Source organism: Engraulis encrasicolus, chromosome 9 (genome assembly GCF_034702125.1).
Source record: "Engraulis encrasicolus isolate BLACKSEA-1 chromosome 9, IST_EnEncr_1.0, whole genome shotgun sequence".
Lineage (NCBI taxonomy): Eukaryota > Metazoa > Chordata > Actinopteri > Clupeiformes > Engraulidae > Engraulis > Engraulis encrasicolus.
The window spans coordinates 8,104,810-8,121,370 of NC_085865.1; the positions used below are offsets into that span (position 1 = coordinate 8,104,810).

At 43.7% G+C, this 16,561-nt stretch overlaps 1 protein-coding gene across 2 annotated transcripts in view; it reads left to right on the forward strand.

Moving 5' to 3' along the window:
* fars2 (phenylalanyl-tRNA synthetase 2, mitochondrial) overlaps nucleotides 1-14,289 on the forward strand; it is a 61,107-nt gene extending 46,818 nt beyond the window's left edge. For both annotated transcript variants that reach the window (XM_063206034.1, XM_063206035.1), the window contains exons 6-9: nucleotides 95-255; nucleotides 4,178-4,329; nucleotides 12,491-12,631; nucleotides 13,715-14,289. In XM_063206034.1, the coding sequence (XP_063062104.1) occupies nucleotides 95-255; nucleotides 4,178-4,329; nucleotides 12,491-12,629 (452 nt within the window). In that variant the 3' untranslated portion in view covers nucleotides 12,630-12,631; nucleotides 13,715-14,289. The remainder of the gene's footprint in view (nucleotides 1-94; nucleotides 256-4,177; nucleotides 4,330-12,490; nucleotides 12,632-13,714) is intronic.
* The last annotated feature ends 2,272 nt before the right edge of the window (nucleotides 14,290-16,561 follow it).

Here is a 16,561-nt window from a genome sequence, read left to right on the forward strand (position 1 = left end):
CTGTCTCTCTCTCTGTCTCTGTCTCTGTCTCTCTCTCTGTCTCTCTCTCTCTCTCTCTCTCTCTCTCTCTCTCTCTCTCTCTCTCTCTCTGCAGCGGGGGCAACCGATAAGGTGGGCTGGGCGTTTGGCCTGGGTCTGGAGCGTCTCGCGATGGTGCTCTACGACATCCCGGATATCCGCATCTTCTGGAGCGAAGACGAGCGGTTCCTGAAGCAGTTCCACCTGCCCAGCATCGATCACCCCGTCACCTTTCAGGTACTCTCCAGAGGTGCCAGAAAAGAAAATCCCTGCCTTGTTTTCGTGTTATGTCGCTAAGCTAGCATGATACACGGATCCATTGACTTTCACTAGCTTAGCGACATGCTCCCTCTTTTAACTTGTCTTAAAGCAAGACAACGGCTTCCATGAAAAATAAGACACTTTACCACCTTTATAAACCCTGGCCAACGATTTTAACTGTATTAAGCCCCAAAATAGTGGCATACCCCTTTAACACCCGAGTCCAGTTAATTTAAAATTCACCAGAGTACAAAGCAGGGTTGCACTTTATTTTAAGGATACATCTATTAGCACTAATACATGCAATGTGTCTGTATAAGTAACTTTTAATTCATGTACAAAGCAAAATCAAACATTTGTTAGGCATGTATTCGCAAATGTCTTGTTCATGCGCAATAAGGGATATATTACCAATTTAACCTTAGTAAGGACCTAGTAGGCCTTAGCGTTTGCTTAGTACATGCCTTACAAGTTACTTATGCAGGCATTAACATTGTATGTATTAGTGCTTATAGATGTATCCCTAAAATAAAGTGTTACCCAAAACAGCTATTAAAGCCCGTCCTGTGATGGCTTGTGGCTTGATGCTAATGCTCTCCTGAAAACACTGAGTAGAAAATGATATGCACATTCATGAATAAAGCTTGGAAATGCTGCAAATGTCATATGTGAAGATCAAAAAAGGGTGAACTGTTCTTCTAACACTACAGGTCAAATGCTGGTGAAATTTCAGTTTAGGTGGTAGCATATCTTAGCATAATCACTGGAAGTAAATAGGGGCATTAGCATCAAACAAGTCATCACAGAACGGAATTAAATGGCTGTTTTGCACTCTGGTGAATTTTAAATGAATTTCAAAGTAGTTTATAAGTACATTTGATGATGTTTTGTTTGCTCCCATAGACTTGCATTGCTACGCTTAATTTGGCCATACGGTTAAACTAAACAACGCAAACACATAGACGAAAAATCCAATGTATTCTCATATTTTACTGGGATTTAACTTAGTTACATATGAGCAATTTCTTGAAATGAGGCGGATTGACTGTTCCTTTAACCCATTGGCGCCTGAGCCCGTTTTTAGAAAAGGTCCCCAATGCCTGAGGGTTTTTTGAGATAAGAAAAAATGGTTCGAAACTCCTAAGAAAAATTCAATATCTCAGCCTCTGGAACACATAGGGACATGGGACAAATTGCATTTAAAAGGTAAAATCCTCTGCTTTCACGGGATTATGCTCATTCAGCATTAACACTAACACATATTCCTGAAAAAAAAATCATATCTCATAATCAAATGATTGAAAAAAGGTTTCATGTGCTTTCAGGATAAAGATTGATGCTGCTATTTATTATAGGCTATTAGGCTACTAGGCTATTGCTACTGTTACAATAGCGGACTATAACTAAATCATAATCATTATTATTATAATTATTAGGCAGTCATTTCTGCCATAAATCGGGGGACATTTGTCTAATACAGCCACTTGCTCTCCCACCGGCGAGTATGGCCGTTTTATTCCGTCAAACGTTATGCAGAGACCGATGAGCAATTTCATCCTATTTTGAGACGGGCCTCCACTTTGAGCTGGATGTGTGGCCGCGCGTCTATAATCCGCATGTCTATCGTTGTCTGCCTCACCAATAGGCTATCACCATATCCGAAAGTTCCTCAGTGAAAATATTCTGAAATAGGCCTATATCTAAAGGACGTGCTTCCTCAGATATTGGCACCTTCGCCAATTGCCCCGAGTGTCGGAGTGAACTTTTGGTAACGTCGGGGGCGAAATCTAGCCGACTGTCTATTTGGAAGCCACTTGCCTACCTCTTCATGCAGCCGCGGCAAATCACACTCCTGCTCTCTGTCTAAAGGGTCTTCAATCATATTTCGTTTCCTCGATTAAAATCTCTTCATTACCTTTCAACTGAACATCACGTTCGCTGTAACAGCGTGTCTCGCGAACCACAGCCTTTTTTTACCTGTGTGAAATGGCTAAACAACCCACGTCTGCAGAAGCGAGCATGGTTGATTTCATTTGACATTTTTGTCGACGAATCAAACTTTTTTTTTTGGCACATGACCCACATCTTGTGTATTTGAACAAAATATTGTGCACTGCATCTCCCATGCGTCTTGAAAATATTGACATATCAATAATGTTGCGTTTTGCAACAACCGGCGTCAGGGCCAATGTTGCGTAACGCAACAACCGTCGTCAATGGGTTAATTAAGTCAGGAAGGATGTCTCGCCACTTACTCAAGGCCTTGGGGTGCATTGGTTCCGGGTAATGTAGAACAGTGGACGAAGAGGAGAACTCGCACACAAGAGTTGCCGATGCAGGAAAGGTGTTTAGAATGCCTTTTGCACTGATGAAGGTCTGAGGAATGAAACGTTTGCAATGCACCCCCACTTGGTAGCACTTGGTATTTTTTTGTTTAAGTTGATGGATTAAACACCTTTCCTGCATCGGGAAACTCCTGGAGTGCCTTGCAATATGCAACCTTGCCTCCACTTGCTTCTAGTCATGATGACATCACTGACAACAGCATTATATTTCAATATCTTGCAAAAGCTCAATTGTAGAGTCTTTTTCTCATTTGCAATTGGGATGGTGAATGAAAAACAGTCCCTCAAAAGTTGTTGTGGCTAGGCTGACAGCTGGGAAACTTTATCGTTTTCTCCACGGAGGAGGGGCCAGGAGGCGGGACGAGGAGACAAGCGCAAGTGGAGGAGGCAAGGTTGCATATTGGAACGCACTCCTGGTGTGCGAGTTCTCTTCTTCATCCACTGTTCCTTTAATTACCATGACCTGCATGCATGAGCATCTTCACAGGGTGAGAAACTGCTGCTTGGATGAGCCACAGTGCAGTGCAGTGCAGTCTCTACTGTTTTCATGGTTTCATCAATATGTGGACTTTTGTTTTGATTAGTGTACAGTCGCCTTCGATAGGGCAATGACACTAGCAGAGGTCAGAATGACTAAGGGGAATTTTCACAGCACTGTGGTCTTTATCTGTCCTCTCCTCTCCTCTCCTCTCCTCTCCTCTCATCTCATCTCATCTCATCTCATCTCATCTCATCTCATCTCATCTCATCTCATCTCATCTCATCTCATCTCATCTCATCTCTTCTCTTCTCTTCTCTTCTCTTCTCTTCTCTTCTCTTCTCTTCTCTTCTCTTCTCTTCTCTTCTCTTCTCTTCTCTTCTCTTCTCTTCTCTTCTCTTCTCTTCTCTTCTCTTTCCTCTCCCTCCCCGACCTGTCACTTCTCCTTTCTCCTCCCTTCATCTCTCCTGTCCTTTCTCCTCTGTCACCTCCTCTCCTCTCTCTCTCCTCACTTTTCTTTTCCCCACTTTTTATTCTCGTTTCCTCACACCTCCTCTCACCATTTCTCCTTTCATCACCTCTCCTCATCCTCTCTGCTTCTTCGCTCCTCCTCTCCTTTCTTTGTTTCCTCTCCTCTCCTCCTCTCCTCTCACCTCCTCTCACCATTTCTCCTTTCATCACCTCCCCTCATCCTCTCCTCCTCTTCTTTCTTCGTTTCCTCTCGTCTCCTCCTCTCCTCCTCTCCTCTCCTCCTCTCATCTCACCATTTCTCCTGTTATCACCTCTTCTATCCTCTCTACTCTCCTCTCCTCACCTCTCCTCCTCTCCTCCTCTCCTCTCCTCCTCTCCTCTCACTATTTCTCCTGTTATCACCTCTTCTATCCTCTCTACTCTCCTCTCCTCTCCTCTCCTCCTCTCCTCTCCTCTCCTCCTCTCCTCTCCTCCTCTCCTCTCCTCTCCTCTCCTCTCCTCTCCTCCTCTCCTCTCCTCCTCTCCTCTCCTCTCCTCTCCTCTCCTCTCCTCTCCTCTCTCCTCTCCTCTCTTCTCCTCATCCCCCTCTCCTCTCCTCCATCAGGCGCTCAGCAAGTTCCCTCCTCTGCTGAATGACATCTCCTTCTGGCTGCCCAGCGAGGGCTACTCCGATAACGACTTCTACGACCTGGTGAGGAGCATCGGAGGAGACTTGGTGGAGAAAGTGGACGTGGTGGACAAGTTCACCCATCCCAAGTAAGCAGCTTCTCCTCTTTTTAAAATTATATTTTTAAGGGGCTTTTATTATACCGTTATTGACAGGGAAGTGTGAGAGAGAGAGAGAGAGAGAGAGAGAGAGAGAGAGAGAGAGAGAGAGAGAGAGAGAGAGAGAGAGAGAGAGAGAGAGAGAGAGGGAGAGAGGGAGAGAGGGAGAGAGGGAGAGAGGGAGGGAGAGAGAGAGGGGGAGAGGGAAATGACCTCGGGCTGGAATAGCAGTGCAGTGCCCTACCGTTTGAGACATGGCAGGGCCCGAAGTAATATTAAGCTCCTCTACAACGACAAGTTGTACAATCACACTTTTTATATATATATATATATATTTGTAGGGGCTTTTATGCCTTTATTTGATAGGACAGTCTGAGATGGTGACAGGAAGCGAGTGGGACAGAGACACGCGGTGGGATTGGGAAATGACCGAACCGGGATCCCCGTGGGCATGCAAGCCCAACTGAGGGGGGCTTAGCGTGCTGTGCCACAGCGCCCACCACAATCACACTTCTTTGAGCAATGCATGCTCAATTCATTGCATCACAATACACTGAATACTCATATCAAGAGGGATTTATAGTTCATTTCATTGTGTCATCATTCATGACTCTGCGTTAGAATAACACGCCAACTTGAACTGTCTATCACATGCGTGCACCACGACTTTGCATGTTAGCTTGTGCTCTACAATGCCCTATGCCAGGGTTATGGGTGGTTCTGGCACAATTTCGCCATTGCCTTTGCTTGTTTCACTGTTGTTGACAAAAGTAAAGCAGCAGAAATGTTGCTTGACTGACAGGTTAGGGTTATGGATGGTTAGCTTAGCTTTGCATTTTCGTGTTTAGCAACAGAAATTTCCCGCAGCCACACATTGTTCTGACGACCAGGATTCAATCCTGCCACCTTCCCATCTCAGGTGCTGTTTCCACGTAGCAGGATATTTTTTTAGCAGGGTAGTTTTTTCTCCTGTTTAGGTGTAAATGCAACATATGGATAAAAACAAATGCGTTTCAGCCCCCTAAGCAGGATATATTTAAAGATTGCTTTTTTATATCTGGATTTTAAATATCTGCTACTTGGAAATGGAAGGCCAAAACCAATGTAACCAGGAGAAAAAAATATCCACATATACAAATATCCTGCTACGTGGAAACACCTCCTCAATGTGAACCCCCTAAACATCAGACTCCAGCTGTCCATACACAAAGAGATTTGCCATAAACATTTACACAAGGTGCTGCCGTGGCCTAACGCTAGGGCACCAGGATGCTACGCCGGCGACCCGGGTTCGATTCCAGCCGGGTCCTTTGCCGAACCTTCCCCATCTCTCTCTCTCTCTCTCTCCACTCGTTTCCAGTCTCTCACTGTCCTGTTGTAAATAAACTAATAAAACACCTACAAAAATGACACAACACCTGCATGAACACGGTGTATCAGGGATGTTATCCAGAACATCCAGATGTTATCCACTGCAGTAACTGGAAAGCATGAAATGGTAAAATAAAGTTTGGTCTGACCTACGCTGTTTGACTGCACTGCACTGCACTGCACTGCACTGTTCGGTCCCGCCAGCTTGACTCAGAAGCACACACCCTTCAAGAAGGTTAAAGTCCTTAGGGGTCCAGCATCTGCTGGTGAGTGTTTGTGTGTGTGTGTGTGTGTGTGTGTGTGTGTGTGTGTGTGTGTGTGTGTGTGTGTGTGTGTGTGTGTGTGTGTGTGTGTGTGTGTGTGTGTGTGTGTGTGTGTGTGTGTGTGTGTGTGTGTGTGTGTGTGTCTGAATGTGTATTGAGTGTGTATGCGCGTGCTTGAGTATGTGCGTGTACGAGTGTGTGTGTCTGTGTCTATAGGAGGGTGGGGTTGAGACACTTGACAAGCTACAGAAAAGAGCGACTGCAGTTTCTGGTGCATAGCCCAAAGGCGTCAGTGGCAGCTAGCTAGCTCCAGTCCAGACTGTTTGGCTCAGTAGCAAGGTGTTCATCTAGTTATTACCCCATCGTTAACACGTTCCTAATGAGTCACTACTAGGGGCTTGACTAGTTAAGTAGTTTATTTGCAACCATAGAGACAGCAGAAGTGGCAGTTTACTGATTGGAATTTGTGACACAAAGAATGCTGCAAAGGTTCCACAAAAGAACCCATTTGGCTGTTCTAATTCTAATTAGAGCACTTGTAAAGGACACTGTTTAACTGCGGAGTGTGACTGTGTGCGTTTGACACATAATGAATGGTTTGACTAGTGCTGACGAGCTGTCTGACGTCCTGTAGACTTAAGCACTAAGCGATGAGGAGAGAGAGAGAGAGAGAGAGAGAGAGAGAGAGAGAGAGAGAGAGAGAGAGAGAGAGAGAGGGAGAGAGAGGGAGAGAGAGAGAGACAGAGAGAGAGAACAAAATGGAAGATAGGAGTAGAGGGAAGAGAAGAAGAGTCTGAGGACGCAACGACACGATGAGTAAAGGACAGAGAAAAAGAGAGAGAAAAGGATGATACAGAGATGGGGTGAGAGAGGAGAGAGAGATATAGAGAAAGACTGAAGAAGAAAGGATTAACAACAGAAAGAAGCAAACAAAGAAGGGAGTAAAGAATGAAAGAAGTAAAAAGATGGAGAGAGAAAGAAAGAGATGAAATGATTGGGAGAGGAGATGAAAGTGTAGATGTTTGTGTATAGACAAGCAGGAGCAGGCTATCTTGATGCGTTTCTGTGTTAGTGTATGTGTAGAGTTTTATGTGTATGTATGATGTGGACAGACAGACACACACACACACACACACACACACACACACACACACACACACACACACACACACACACACACACACACACACACAGGCTTTTGTTATTCAGTGATCCTGCTGGAAAATAACTGTTGCGCAGTCTGCATCTTTTGAAGGCACAGCACAGCACAGCTTGCCAGGTGATGACATTGAAAGATGAACAGAGGAGAGGGAGTATACGAAGAGCTGTTTTCCAAAATGAAATATATCCATTTTATAGAATGTTGGGAAATTGACATTTTTCTATTGGGCTTTATATTGAATTTCATTTAAAAAGTATGTTCTGAAAACATTTGAACGGCAAGAATTCACATATAGATTATAGGACTTCTTAACTGTCAATTCCAATATTAGAATGCAAAAAGTCAAAAATGGTGGATATAGCGTTTTGGAAAAGAGCTCTTCATATATACGTTTGGGGGGTAGATGGATAGATACACAGAAAGCATCTCTGTGTATATTTGAGTATTATTACTATTATATTTTCTAGGTGTAAGACGTTCATGATGTCTTAATTTAAAGTTATATCAAATCTTAAATCTTAATCTTAAAGTTTCTTGTAAAAAAAAACATGTAAGCAAATTTTATATTTTAAAAAACAATAAAAATCTGTCTGAAACAAAAGAAATATGTCTTAAACAAAAGAAACTTAAAGATTTGATTATATGGTTCTATGTATAGTTATAGTACTGTATGTTTATTGTTTAAATTAATGTATAGTATTTGTATATTCAGTTGTGTGTGTGTGCGTTTGTGCGTGCGTGCGTGCGTCTGTTACATTACAAACAGTACATGTTTGTGTAACCGTATAGCACTTGTACATGAATATGCATAGCTCATGGATGGCTTTTTATGAATATGCATTTTTAAAATGGTAAGCAGGCAGCCATGTATATGTGCAGCGCACGTATATACAAACAATATATACAGTACGTATACATCATTACCGCATGAATATGTATTTGTACGGATGTCGTTATTTGAGTAGGCCTACGTGCAACTCTAAACAGGCAGGTACAGGCTGTTACTGTGTATGTGGACAGAACTGTACAGTATATTACATTACATTGCATTTGGCAGACGCTTTATAACCAAAGCGACTTTCAAAAGAGGACATAATCAAGCCAACATCACAAGCAAATACAAAGAGCACAGGAAATATACAGAACAACAAGTGCAGTTGCAAGAGGGGTTATTTTTATTTATTTTTAAGAGTAAATAACGAGTAAACACACACACACACACAAACACACAAACTAAACTAGACATCATGGGGACTAGGGACTAGGCCAGCTCAAGCATTAGTCTAGTAGATACTCTCGAAAGAGGAAGGTCTTTATATACATTACAGTACATGACTTTGCATTTGCTAGATGATTTTTAGCCAAAGCCTATTTACATACTGTATACCTATAATCGTTTATATAGGTATTATATTATATTATATTATATTATATTATATTATATTATATTATATTATATTATATTATATTATATTATAATATATACAGTATATTATATAATATTATATTACTACCACATTACTACCACATATGTATTGTAACCAGGCAGGTACAGGTGTCTGTGGGTATGTCTATATAACTGCACAGTATATAGCTGACTGTAATATAAAATGTGTGTTATATCACTACCACGTGAATATGTGCTTGTGTGGATGTCGTTATTTGAATATGCATATGTACAATTGTAAGCAGGAAGGTAAGATAAGAGATAAACTTTTATTGTCTGTTTGCACAGAAATTTGTCTTGCATGACACTTCTCCACAATCCACATGTAGACGCACATTAAAGGGGCATTTCACCGGTGGAGACATGAATTTGTATTGAAAGTGGGTCATACGGTAGTAGAATAGTAGCATACATTTCTAATTTGGTGCCTTCTTGGCCCGAGAAAAGGCAGAAAATGACTTTTTAGTCCTTGTGGATTTGTGACAACAATCCCCATAATGCATTGCAATGCTCAAGTTCCACAGGCCACAACCAGGCAGCTCTGCCAGTGACTTAAGGGCCGTACACACACGTCGCTGCTATTTACTCGCTACTTGCTTACTCGCCACTCGCTCTGGGTGATTTTGTTTATTGGTTGTCATGGTTCCCGCTGTCCGCGCCAATAACGTCCGTACGAAACAAAATGTACGCTGTTTAACGTTGATCGTGTGCTGTGCACAGCCATGCATATAATGGTGTACACTCTATTGGATGTATTCTCCTCAACACTTTTAACCAAAGTGTGATGGCGTGCAGAAGTTGGGTGGTCAGAACACAGACCTGTGTTAACAGGTCTGTGGGTCAGAACACCACAGGGGCAACGTCAACTGTCAATAATCTGTATTCTGCATTCCAATTGGTTACTTGCTTAACTCGCGTCGCTCGAAGATAAAATAAGTTTATCTCGGAACCCGCCCACATCGCATCGCTTGTACTCTCCTCGCCTACTCGCCAGCGAGACTCGGTGGAACACGTAGACATTCTATTGATTTCATCCGCTGAACGAGTAACTAGTAGCGACGGGTGTGTACGGCCCTTTACTGGAGCCTCAATGCCAGTGTTTTCAAAAGCACTGGCACACTGATCTGTTTGCGCATTACAGTAGGTCCAACCCCCTATGGGCGAGGTTGAAAGGGTGGGAAAAAGGCTTGTAGTCTCAACAGAAATCCACCTCTCTTACACTTCCTCCTACAATGATGCAAAATCACGATTTTTAAATCATTGTAGGAGGAAGTGTTAAGAAGTGAATACGGATTTCTCCTGTCTCAGGGGGAATTGAGAGAGTGTTGCACGACCATTCAAAAGTATGACTGGGTGTCTAGCAATGGAAAGCCTAATGCAAATGGGTGGAGTGTCCCTTTAAAGACACACAAAACACAATATGGCCTATAGAGTCTTGTCATCTAGGTACATAAGCTGAGGTGTGTGTGTGTGCGTGTGCGTGTGCGTGTGCGCGTGCGCGTGTACAGATATAAATGTACAGTATACAAGTATGCCTATAATATAAAATGTATACTTTATTACTACCAAGTAAATGTGTTTGTGTGGATGTCGTTATATGAATATGCATACTGTACAACTGTAGGCAGGCGGTCGCAGGCTGTTGCTCTTTAGTGCCGTCCTGGTGGAGTGTGTGTGTGTGTGTCTGTGTCTGTGTCTGTGTGTGTGTGTGTAAGCTGTTGCTCTTCTGTGTGTGTGTGTGTGTGTGTGTGTGTGTGTGTGTGTGTGTGTGTGTGTGTGTGTGTGTGTGTGTGTGTGTGTGTGTGTGTGTGTGTGTGTGTGTGTGTGTGTGTGTGTGTGTGTGTGTGTGTGTGTGTGTGTGTGTGTGTGTGTGTGTGTGTGTGTGTGTGTGTGTGTGTAGGCTGTTGCTCTTCAGTGTGATCCTGGTGGAGCTAAACTGTTGCGCAGTGTGCAGTCAGCAGCGTTGTCATCGAGGAGGGTAACGGTACTACGGTACTACGGTGCGGTGCGGTGCGGCATGCCAGATGGCCAGCATCTGAAACAGTTTGTGGTTAAAGATGGCGCGGGTCGTTAACGATCCTCTCGGCTCCGCTGATAAATTGCATCTTATAAAAAAAGTTCTGGACCGGTAGGAAGGAGGAGGAGGAAGAAGGAGGAGAAGGAAGAAGGAGGAGAAGAGCTTTTTATCATCGGGGGGGTGGGGGTTAGATGAAGGGGGCGTGTGCACAAGCATCCCCCTCATTGCAGTGAGCTCTCTGTCTGTCTGTCTGGCTGGCTGGCTGGCTGGCTGTGCATTTAATGGCTTTGCAGGTTTCTCTGTGCCATGCAGTAATGGCTGCAGTAGTGTAAAATATACTCTGCAAATGGGTCTCCCTGTAAATGGGCCCTCTCCTCTCCTCTCCTCTCCTCTCCTCTCCTCTCCTCTACTCATCCCTCTCCCCTCCTCTCCTCTCCTCTCCTCTACTCATCCCTCTCCTCTCCTCTCCTCTCCTCTACTCATCCCTCTCCTCCTCCTCTCCTCTTCCTCTACTCCCCTCTCCTCCCCTCTCCTCTCCTCTCCTCTCCTCTCCTCTACTCATCCCTCTCCTCTCCTCTCCTCTCCTCTCCTCTCCTCTCCTCTCCTCTCCCCTCCTCTCCTCTCCTCTCCTCATCCCTCTCTCCTCTCCTGTTTCCATTCCTCTCCTCTCCTCTCCCCTGCTCTCCCCCCCTCTACTCATCCCTCTCTCCTCTCCTCTCCTGTCCTCTCCTCTACTCATCCCTCTCCTCTCCTCTCCTCTCCTCTCCTCTACTCACCTCTACTCATCCCTCTCCTCCTCCTCTCCTCCCCTCTCCTCTCCCTTCCTCTCCTCTCCTCTCCTCTACTCATCCCTCTCTCCTCTCCTCTCCTCTCCTCTCCTCTCCTCTCCTCTCCTCTCCTCTCCTCATCCTCTCCTCTCCTCTCCTCTCCTCCTCTCCTCTCCTCTCCTCTCCTTTCCTCTCCTCTCCCATTCCTCTCCTCCCCTCTCCTCTCCCCTTCCATCCACTCCTCCTCTCCTCTCCTCTCCTCTCCTCTACTCTACTCTACTCTACTCTACTCTACTCTACTCATCCCTCTCTCCTCTCCTCTCCTCCTCATACTCCCCTCTCCTCTCTACTCCTCTCCTCTACTCATCCCTCTCTCCTCTCCTCTCCTCCCCTCCTCCTCTCCTCTACTCATCCCTCTCTCCTCTCCTGTCTCCTCTCCTCTCCTCTGCTCATCCCTCTCTCCTCTCCACTCCTCGTCTCTCCTCTCATCTCTGTGTGTCTCGTGCCAAGTTTTTCCGGGCATCTCAGGTGAAGCAAATGTCTTCGGGAGTTTTCAGGAAAATATTGTTTGTCTGTGTGCACCATTGACTGTACACATTTCCGATCAGCTCTTTTGAGACCACCAAGGAGATTTTTAAAGGTGCACTGTGCAGGAAATGGTCAAAAAGGGTACTGCAACTACGCTGCTCATTGAAACTAGGCTGCCTATTGCCAAATTTGATCTTTACATGAAAGTTTACTTGTATTGCCTAGTATGGTCCAAGTAGAGTCATTTTTTCAGCTAAAAATGGCTATTTTTGGAAATTCAAAATGGCTGGCCATGGAGAAGATCCCCCTTTTGATGTATGAAAAGTGCAATTTTTACAGTCAAAATGAATACTTAGATTTTGATGGTGGTGGTCAGTATTCATGAAAAAAGTAACATTAGTGAATGGGCAGCATGGGCTCGGCAAATGACCTCGGGCCTCCTTTCCTGTCCAACTCACTGCACTGTCAACTACACAAATTCACTGCACTGTCATAACGCAGGCCAAAAATACCCCCCGCCCCCCAAAAAAAATTTTTTTAATTAAAATAATGGTGTATTCATTTATTTGCATGTCATTTCTGATTGGATGGTTTCAGGACGAAGCGTACGAGCCACTGCTACCGCATCACCTACCGCCACATGGAGCGCACGCTGACGCAGGACGAGGTGCGGATCGTACACCAGGCCATCGAGAGAGCCGCCGAGGAACAGCTGGGTGTCCAGGGGAGGTACTGATGGTACGGTACGGTCCATTTGATGTCACTTCTCAATATGCATATTAGTGGTGTCAACAATGATCGATCCGGCGATCCAATCCAATGCGGGGCATGGACGATCCAATTCAATGCGGCAAGTTCCAGAATCGATGCAGCAATTTTTTTAAGTTTCAATTACTTCCGTGGATATTTCGGGAACAAATGAATGTTAAATTAAATAAAAGTACTTCAAAGCATTGCAAGACTGATCCAGACTGATCCGGACTGATACACAAAACAGCCAATAAATTGTTGCCCAGTATCTGACTACTTGTATTGCCTCATCATGACTGATGAAACATTTGCTTTGCTTTCAGTAGAAATGTAATGCATTGCAATGCATTGTAGGTTTGAATCGGATTGGATCGAATCGAATCGCTACCTCCCGAATCGTGATCGAATCGCCAATCCACACCACTAAGGCATATTACATTACATTACACTTCACTTAGCTGACGCTTTCATTTTATTGAAAGCGACTTACAGTTAATATTTGTCAGGGTATTGGTTACAGTCCCTGGAGCAATGTAGAGTTGGATGCCTTGCTCAAGGGAGAGGTTAGAGGGGATTCGAACCTACAGCTCCTAGATTGAAAGACCAAGTCTCTAACCACTAGGCCACGGCTGCCCCACATGTTGAAGCAGATTAGACGCTGTATTTCAGAGCTATATGCTCGCCCTAGAGTAGGATGTTGTGCAATTTTGTGTGTGTGTCTGTGTGCGTGTGAAAGGAAAAGACAAATGTGTGCCACAATGTTCGATGCTCCCAAACAAAGTTTACTGGCACAACGTTTCGGACTCTCAGTGGATGTACAGTAGCTGTGTTGTTTTCCTTGCCTTTACTTTGTTTGCTTTGCATGTACCGGTTGCTTCTGAACGACATCTTACTGTACTTGTTAAGCGATAAATGAAGTACTACTATTGCTAAAAGCTCTCTCTCGCTCTCTCTCGCTCTCTCTCTCTCTCTCTCTCTCTCTCTCTCTCTCCTCTCTCTCTCTCTCTCTCTCGCTCTCTCTCGCTCTCTCTCTCTCTCTCTCTCTCTCTCTCTCTCTCTCTCTCTCACCAGGCCATTGAGAGAACCGCCGAGGAACAGCTCAGGGTCCAGGGAAGGTACTACTGAGCGATCTCCACTTGATCTTTTGTGGAGGTGGAGTCGAGGTACTGAGAGTTCGGGCACGTTTGTGATGGCTCAGGCTGCGAAAATCTGTGCTACGCGCATGCACAAGCCAACATTACAGTGCACTCTGGACTCCCTTTCTCAAAAGCATTGTTGCTAACTCTGTTAGCACCTTACTATTTTTCCAATGGGAAATTGCATTGCAACCAAGTAAGTTGCTAACTTTGTTAGCAACGATGTTGTCGATGTTGACGCACCCCAGGTTTGGAAATTCTAACCAGAATGCTCAGATTTTCACTGCATGTGGCATCTCAAACGGGGGCCATAAAAACACTCTTTCTGGAGTGGAAAAGAGATGTGGGGGTGGGACTGGATCCTACAACGTGTCCTGTGACATCTATGTGGTGGACAGCTCTAGATACAGGAGAGGTAACCGGGTTGAGAGAAGGTACCGATACAACCCACTCACTCATTCCTCTCTGGGGGGAGGGTGGGTCAAGGGGACTTACTTCTTAAGAAGAGGAGGACACTGTATTAGATGCGTTACCTCTTAGTGATACTGTCCCATTTTTTTGGAAATAAGCTCCTATTAAACCTCCCCTAGAGTTAAATAGTTGAGTTTTACCTTTCTCCTGTACTTTCAACCGTTCTCTGAGTATGGCAGTGCACATTTTACCTCCATGCTAGCAGTTAACATTGAGTCCTATGAGACCAGCTGGCGGCTAACTGGTAAAGGAGAAAGTACAGGAGAATGGTAAAGCCCTACTATTTAACTCAAGGAGAGGTGTAAAATAAGCTCATTTCCAAAAATGGGACAGTATCACTTTAACCTAACTTGGTGTACTCTTGAACCAGCTTCTTAGTAAACCACCCCTCTATGGTGGCCCGACTGACAGTTGGACTTCTGCAAGAGGTTCTATGGCTTAAGAGGTTCTAAGATGTCATAGTACGGCCAGTGATGTCTGTGTGAGTGACAACTCAAGATCGTGGAGTGGTAAATACACTCCTCAAGTGCTATGGTATTCCTTGAAATTTTATTTTAACCGACAGCATAAAACAAATGAAGAAATAGTACTTGAGAGTGAGTGTACTCGTCATTCATCTCGTTGTGATAAAAATAATATATTTTTGTGCAGCCAAAGATTTTGTCTATGTACTTGGAGTTCAGCACATCCAGCTCCCTGACTAAGTGATAGACATCATTCAGACTTTGTATTGAGAAGTGACAACATGTGTTGATATTATCGGCAACAAATGTACTGATATCAGTTAATGTACCCGTACATTATAAAAACAGAAGTGTAAAACCAACACGGTAGAACCTAAGCAGGCAACTTGCTACAGGTGCCTTTTGTACGTTGGTTGAGCCTACAACATGTGTGGCATGGAAGAGAATACTTGAAATACAGTAGAAGTGAAATGTACGGTTTCGTAACGTTAAAAAACATGTAGTGTGTTGCCTTGGCTTTGGTTCTTAGTTTCAGGTGTTACTGTATACGGAACACACATCACACTTCCTGTTGGTCACATCTCAACGTATGTTACCTGTTACCATACTTAAAAATGCAACGAAACATCTGTTTTAATATTGTACTCTGCAAAAGGATATTTTCAAAAGGATAGGATGGATATATAGAGTATTTTTCCATCCAGTTGAGCCCTTTTCCCTCGTTTAGGAATGCAGTAAAGCACTGTCTCTTTCTATGGAGCAAATTGTTCTTCCATATTACAGGTTGTAATAAAGTGTATAATAATTTATTAAAATATAAGTGGTTTGGTTATTTTGTATGCATCAATATTTCATCACTAGCTTTTGAAGTGTGAGGCAAAATGTCAAAAGTCCATAGCCACTGACCTTCCTGTTGCAGAGTTGAATGTGGTGTAGAACAGTGCACAACAGATACTTAAAGGGACACTGTGTGAGATTTTAGTTGTTTATTTCCAGAATTCATGCTGCCCATTCACTAATGTTACCTTTTTCATGAATACTTACCACCACCATCAAATTCTAAGTATTCATTATGACTGTAAAAATAGCACTTTTCATACACGAAAAGGTGGATCTTCTCCATGGTCCGCCATTTTGAATTTCCAAAAATAGCCATTTTTGGTTGCAAAAATGACTCTAGTTGGACCATACTAGAAAATATCTGTTTATTACTCAGTAAACTTTCATGTACATATCAAATTAAGGTGCTGGTTACATCTCTCTGGATATTTTGAAATGCAGATTTTTTTTTCATTCGATTTTTTATTTATAGACACGACATGTAAAAAAAATAATTGCGACAGGTGCGTTTTAGCGCCCTTAAAGGGCTTTTTTTATCCGCATTCTAAAACTCTGAAAAGTTTACGGAGAGACGAGATGCCAAAAGCGGTGCGTTTTCAAAAATATCCACATACGTGTAAACAGCTTCTAATTCTGAAAAGAAAATACAATATTACATTACATTACATTGCATTCGGCAGATGCTTTGTAACTAGAGCTGTACAGGATCCAAGATCCGGTTCCGGATCTGTCAGGAAAATAGGGTTTTTCACAGGATCTGGATCCGGCAGGATCTTAAGCAGTAGATCCGGTATCCGGCAGATACCTAAAAATCAGGATCTGGTGCATCTCTAGCCTAGGTTTTTCAGTCAGTCTTTCACAACCCCAATTGCTGCATGGAGTGAAAGAACTTTGGAAGCGGCCGATGCAGGCAGTGTGGCAGTAGGCCAATGAGTCTAAAAAATAGTTTGAGCCAACGTAATAAAAAGGGCCCACATGTGCAAGAAGGCTTTGTGTTTCAACCCTTT